This window comes from Anarhichas minor, unplaced genomic scaffold (assembly GCF_050575085.1).
Source record: "Anarhichas minor isolate MPS153535 unplaced genomic scaffold, ASM5057508v1 ptg000123l, whole genome shotgun sequence".
In the NCBI taxonomy this organism is placed as follows: domain Eukaryota; kingdom Metazoa; phylum Chordata; class Actinopteri; order Perciformes; family Anarhichadidae; genus Anarhichas; species Anarhichas minor.
In genome coordinates this window covers 212,161-219,076 of record NW_027466569.1, presented here as the reverse complement: position 1 = coordinate 219,076, position 6,916 = coordinate 212,161, and the positions used below count along the sequence as shown (strand labels likewise).

At 46.3% G+C, this 6,916-nt stretch overlaps 1 protein-coding gene across 1 annotated transcript in view; it reads right to left on the bottom strand.

The window, feature by feature from the left end:
- Window positions 1-3,933: 3,933 nt before the first annotated feature.
- The window catches only part of cngb1a (cyclic nucleotide gated channel subunit beta 1a), a 38,979-nt gene continuing 35,996 nt past the window's right edge, over window positions 3,934-6,916 (bottom strand). The window contains 3 exon segments of the mRNA XM_076083164.1: window positions 3,934-4,140; window positions 5,006-5,014; window positions 5,405-5,588. Coding sequence (XP_075939279.1) covers window positions 3,934-4,140; window positions 5,006-5,014; window positions 5,405-5,588 — 400 coding nt within the window.

The following is a 6,916-nucleotide window of genomic DNA, read 5'->3' as shown; positions in this document are numbered from 1 at the left end:
CGTGGCAATCGAAGAGGCGATACAGCGACACAAGACCCTGGTGGTCACCAACACCGCCGAGGTTCGCCACACGCTGGCGAATCAGAACCAGATCCTCACCACCTTGATTGACCAGGTACAGCAACTCACGGCTGCCACAACTCAGACCACTGCGGCATGGTCGCCGTCACCTGCTTCGGTCCACTCTGGAATTGATCCGGCACAGTCATTCGGTCTCGGAGCCCCGGGTGGGGGAGCCAGAACATTACGCTGGGGATCCTGAGGGTTGCAATGCATTCCTGACGAACCGTTCCATCCTGTTTGCGTTGCAGCCCCGCACCTTCACTTCAGAAGACGCCAGGGTGGTGTTTACCATCAACCACCTGACGGGGAGAGCTCGCCTGTGGGGAACGGCGGAATGGGATCATCGTACTCCTGCCTGTGCTTCCTTCCAGTCCTTCTCCGACGAACTACCCAAGGTTTTCAGGGTGGTGTCCATGGGACCGGACGTCACCGGAGGGCTAATGAGGCTTCAGCAGGGCCACCAATCTGTCAGTTGCTCTGCTTCCAGTGCAACTTGTTTTAAGTAGAGCTGTTATCCAATCAGATTTCACCTCTGTGTCTCTAGGTAAGAAGAGAGGCCCGAGGCCTGCAGACTCACACGTGCAGCCATGTGCAGTTTAAGTGAATGGGGACGATATTGTTGATTGTCATAGTCTTCAACCAATCAGATCTTTAGTTTGACATGTTGGGCGTATTCTTTGACGTGTCAGCACCTGCTAGCTGGCCTATAATGACGTCAGCATTACGTGCAGCTCAGTGTCCATGTGCAGCTCTGCAGTGAGGTGCAGCATGCGCTGTGATTGGTCAGTGGGCGAGCACGTCACTATCGTGAACTGAAACTTAACTTGCCAGCAGAGCTTAGTTGGAGGAGTAAGAGTTCAAATTGAAAGATATGGAAGAAATCATAACATTTTTAGGGTTTTGCTTGGTGTAGTTTATTTATTTTTTTACCTAGCTTTGTTTTTTGAACACTCAATGGCTGAATAAGGAGGAGAAACTGATTTAGTGGCGGAGTTACTGACAACGCCTTTCTCAAGAAGGACATATCAGGAAAAGCTGGACATCGTAAGAAATGGTCAGTCAACCACAGCTGGCAGCCTGACTCAGCCAGGAAAAGGATTTGTATGAACGCTATTTCTTGCTGACAGCGTCGGAGAAGCGTCGCAGATTTTATGGCTGGGAATGTGTTTCATTTTAACTGAGCTGTTGGTGTTTGGAGCTATGCTACGCTACGCTACCCTGACACCATAGCACGGATCTACAACTCAACGAACACGTTTGCAGGGACCCAGCTCCACAACCGCGGCCTGGTGTGTGGTGTGCGCCGGCCGGCGGGCGCCCCGGTGGAGGTGGGATCCCAGGCCGCGAACCGGCCGCCGCAGACCGGCTTGACTGTCATCACTGGCGTCCATGAATGGAGAAGGACTTCTTACTGGAACTGAGACGATGTACTGGGATTAAACTCTTTAAGTTTCGGTAAGTGACAAACTGCGTTTGTTTTTTTACATAGTAACGTTTCTACTGTTCATCTGTCTATCGTGTGGTTTTTATGAATAATATTTGAATGGCTCTTGCTCTCGTGTGGTGGAATGCGTGGATCCGCTGCAGGTTTGGATTGATGCGTCATCATGAGGTTATTAGGAGGTGATTCACAGGACAGCACAGAAGGCCCAGCTATAAAATGCACGGCCCGCACACTGCTTGATAGTGATGACGAATTTGAGAATTGCGTGTGACCAAACACAAACTTAGCCTATTTTATGTGTTATTAAAAGAGTAAATGTTATTATGTACTTAGAGTTAATGATGTGATGTTCTGAATCTTCGTGATTTTACACTACGGATGTATGCTCTCAGAATTTGTGTATTACCGATTGTTTGCTTGTTCTTTGATTGTCAAAAATGACAAAAAGAGAGGGATGTCGGAGAGAAATGAATTGTATGAACTTTGTAACGTCTCTTTAGCTTGAACCTATTTTTCTATGTCAGCCATGTTTGCATTACTGAAGAACATGTTCTCAGAGTCATATGAGCTGGCAAACGAAACATTGACAACACGCTGTCTCCCATTTTGACGGGACGAAGGGCGTCTCTCGGTGTATCGATGACTGAGCAAGAGGTCAGACTTCCTCGATCCTCACCGGTGAAGGAACTCTGTGACTCTGTTAGTAGTCATTGAATCATGTTTGATGACTTGTACACTCTTGATGATTTTTCTATATCGTATCCTGTAATAAATTCGTAAAGACAGAGAGCTTAAGATACTTTTGATTTCTCACAAGGAAATACATTCATTTCCACCACAAAGATTATTAACGTTTTATTACTGAACTTTATATGAAAATCAATGCAGATACACAACCTTTGAACCTCACAACCAGCTGTTATATTTAATCTTCAATAAAAACTATGTAAACAGACAGAAACAGCATCATGATGTTTGATTTACATGTGAAACAGTTTGTACATGACAGACAGAATGAATTAGATTATTGATCAGTAAGTATTAATGGAAGAGGTTTAAACTGAGGTTAGATCAGCTGATATTAACTCTAGACTACCCTTCTGTCTCTACTGGGATAAAGTTAAATCCAGCTTGCTCTAGGATGCTTTTATTGTGAAACTCTTGACACTGAAACAGGAAGCTGTTCCTGTGTAAATCAAAGCTTCCAGCTGATGAGCAGAGGATCTTTGTCTCTCTGAACAGCGTTTAGTTAGAAAACGTACTAAACTACAGAACATCTGTTAGTAAAGACACGTAGAGTCGTCGTCTCACAGTCCAGCAGCTCTGACTGTCAACGTACTATTTAAATATGGGAAGTTCATTCATCACGTCATGTTTGATGGAAATGGCTTCTCATGTCGCTACTTTCTGTATTTGTTGCCTTAATTCCCCTTTTCTTGTGTCTTTTCCTGCAGTTTCAGTTCGACGAACACAAACGTGAGGAAGAAGAAGAAAGAGGAGTAGAAAAGGAGGAAGAGAAGAAGAAGAAGGAGGAGTAAGAAGAAAAAAAGGAGAAGAAGAAGAAGAAGGAGGAGAAGAAGCAGAAGGAGGAGGAAGAGAAGAAGAAGAAGGAGGAGTAAGAAGAAAAAAAGAAGGAGGAGAAGAAGCAGAAAGAAGAAGGAGAAGAAGCAGAAGGAGAAAGAGAAGGAGGAAGAAAAGAAGCAGAAGGAGGAGGAAGAGAAGAAGAAGAAGGAGGAGTAAGAAGAAAAAAAGAAGGAGGAGAAGAAGCAGAAAGAGGAGAAGAAGCAGAAGGAGGAAGAGAAGAAGGAGGAAGAAAAGATGGAGGAAGAGAAGAAGAAGGAGGAGAAGAAGCAGGAGGAAGAGAAGAAGAAGAAGGAGGAGTAAGAAGAAAAGAAGAAGAAGAAGAAGAAGCAGAAGGAGGAGGAAGAGAAGAAGAAGGAGGAGTAAGAAGAAAAAAAGAAGGAGGAGAAGAAGCAGAAAGAGGAGAAGAAGCAGAAGGAGGAAGAGAAGGAGGAGGAAGAGAAGAAGGAGGAAGAGAAGAAGAAGAAGGAGGAGCAGAAGGAGGAAGAGAAGAAGGAGGAAGAGAAGAAGAAGAAGAAGGAGGAGCAGCAGAAGGAGGAAGAGAAGAAGGAGGAAGAGAAGGAGGAGAAGAAGCAGAAGCAGGAGGAAGAGATGAAGGAGGAAGAGAAGAAGGAGGAGAAGAAGCAGAAGCAGGAGGAAGAGATGAAGGAGGAAGAGAAGAAAGAGGAAGAAGAAGGAGGAAGAGAAGAAGAAACTTCAGAACGTCAGACTGGTGTTTTTCTTCTCAGAGAGAACAGATTGTTCATGAGGACAAAGACCAGAATGCACTGGGGTTTGTTGTCTCTCCACCTGAAACCCGCATCTCTTCTCTGAGATTGCTGAAATGCATTGTGGGTGAGGACGGCTCACTCCTTCCTCTGCTCTCCCTCTCCGGGCGTCACCTCCACGGTGAGCAGCTCGTCTCCTCGCTGTCGCGGCGTCATCCTGATGATCAGCGAGCTGTCGGCGGTCTCCGACACGGCGTCGTGGTGGTCCGGAGCCGCCGACAGAGGAACCGGAGAGCGGCGGTGCATCGGAGAGGGAGGTGGGACCGGAGAGACGGAGGGAGGAGCCTGGGAGGGATGAAAAGATGGAGAGAGGTAAACATACAAGAGCTGAATCTGTCCTTCCTTCTATTTGCTGATCAGGCACAAAAGTGAATCGGTGGTCTTCAGGATATTTTTTCCATAAACAAAAATTTCCTGCAGCTGTTTGGTTCCAAGTGACATTTTCTCAAATATGTGACATATTTATTATTTATTATTTATATTAACGTTGGAGCAGCATTCAAATGTGGGCTTTTGTAAATCTTCTTACCACCAACAATAAATGTTTAGTTTGAGAATGAATTGAAGAAAAGAAGTCTGTTTGACTTCATATTTAACACAACATCTCTGTAAACAGTTCAACGTCAGAACGCTGGTTCATTTTCCACTGCAGAGAGACACAGACAGAGAGACACAGATAGAGAGAATTTGATGACTTGTCCATTTAAACTGACTTAAGAATTGAGAGATAATGAGACATAATTTACAAAGTCAGAAAAACAATGAAACAGGAAAATGTCTGTTTGTCTTTCTAGCAGCGTCCCTCCTGATCCTGAGACAGTGTCCCTCACCTGTCTGTCCTGATCCTGAGACAGTGTGTCTCACCTCTGTCTGTCCTGATCCTGAGTCAGTGTGTCTCACCTCTGTCTGTCCTGATCCTGAGACAGTGTGTCTCACCTCTGTCTGTCCTGATCCTGAGACAGTGTCCCTCACCTGTCTGTCCTGATCCTGAGACAGTGTGTCTCACCTCTGTCTGTCCCGATCCTGAGACAGTGTGTCTCACCTCTGTCTGTCCTGATCCTGAGTCAGTGTGTCTCACCTCTGTCTGTCCTGATCCTGAGACAGTGTGTCTCACCTCTGTCTGTCCTGATCCTGAGACAGTGTGTCTCACCTGTCTGTCCTGATCCTGAGACAGTGTGTCTCACCTCTGTCTGTCCTGATCCTGAGACAGTGTGTCTCACCTCTGTCTGTACCGATCCTGAGACAGTGTGTCTCACCTCTGACTGTCCCGATCCTGAGACAGTGTGTCTCACCTCTGTCTGTCCTGATCCTGAGACAGTGTCCCTCACCTCTGTCTGTCCTGATCCTGAGTCAGTGTGTCTCACCTCTGTCTGTCCTGATCCTGAGTCAGTGTGTCTCACCTCTGTCTGTCCTGATCCTGAGACAGTGTGTCTCTCCTCTGTCTGTCCCGATCCTGAGTCAGTGTGTCTCAACCCTGACTGTCCTGATCCTCACCCCTGTCTGTCCAGATCCTGAGACAGTGTGTCTCTATGCGGTGTCTCACCTCTGCTGGGCTCTCAGAGGGTTGGTAGGTCTTCCTCAGTTTGGTGAAGGCTCCCTCTATTCCCACCTGCTGTGACATCTTCAGGGCCACCTTGAACATTTCAGGTGTGTCCGGTCTCGGCGGAATAACCTGCATCGCCTCTTTAGCTCCGGCCTTCTCTTCTGGCTTCTTGTCCTTCGTCAACATTGTCCTGCACAAACACAAACACAGAGACAAAACAAGGACGGTCTGTACAGTGGTGCGGGTTCTGACTCGACGCAAACAGAAACCAGACCACAGTCCCTCATTTAAACCACGGAGGTCTCGTACCAACACACACAGCAGCTCCAGCACATCCGTCCAGTCTGCTGTCGCACCATGATCTGACTGACAGCAGGAAAACCAGCAATAGGACCAGTCTACTGATCGGTCCTCTGCCTGTCTGCACCACAAAGTAGAGCAGATTACAGATTCTAATCCTGTCCAGGACGGACCAGAGATCAGACGGTAGGGGGATGACGGAGACGGACAGAGACGTATGGAGACGGACCAGAACCTGAACCGTGTATCTACTGAAGGGTCAGTACTGAACTAGTCAGACCAGAACCTGAACCGTGTATCTACTGAAGGGTCAGTACCGAACTAGTCAGACCAGAACCTGAACCGTGTATCTACTGAAGGGTCAGTACCGAACTAGTCAGACCAGAACCTGAACCGTGTATCTACTGAAGGGTCAGTACCGAACTAGTCAGACCAGAACCTGAGCCGTTTACCTACTGAAGGGTCAGTACCGAACCAGTCAGAAGAAACACCAGCTGGCGCACAGTGACTCATTAAAGACCTGTGTCATGTCTCTGTAACGGGCAGGTTAAATATACACTTCAGAGCCTCATGTGCACAATGCAGCCAATTAGATGAAGTGTCTGGTCTAGACAGGAAGTTCATACCTCTTGCTGTCACGCTGCTGCTCTGGTGTCTCTACTCATTACCTGCTGAGGGATGTTGGGTGAGCTGAAGGAAGTAAGTCTTAAATACATTTCACCTCCATGTGTCCTGCTGCTTTAATCACTGTGTGACTTGAATGTAGGTCACCAGGCTCGGAGGGTAAGTTGTTGTCTGGTTGAATGTCTTTCTATTTACTGGAGCTCTTATTTCCCTTTGGGAAGAGATGACCGTTCAGCCTCCGCCTTGTTTTCAGCTATTACTGCTTTTCTCATTTTGATTGGATTGTATTTTAATTTGATTGTATTTTATTTTCTTTTGGTTCTGCTCTCAGTCCTGATCATATTATCTACACTATTCTTTATGTATTCAGAATTTCTCCTGATTGTGTATTTTCTGTTTTTACTTGACAGCGATTCTAACCCTCAGCCTGTAGGAGCACAGTGCTGTGTAATACCTTTAAAGTAAAGTGTACCTTTGTGCTTCCCTCTGCTTTAGTCAGGATGTCGAGTAACAGTCGGTTCATTTATAGATTATTATCGATATTCTATTGTGGCTATTTAGTTTATTTTGTATCAAGTTGAATACATTGCATGC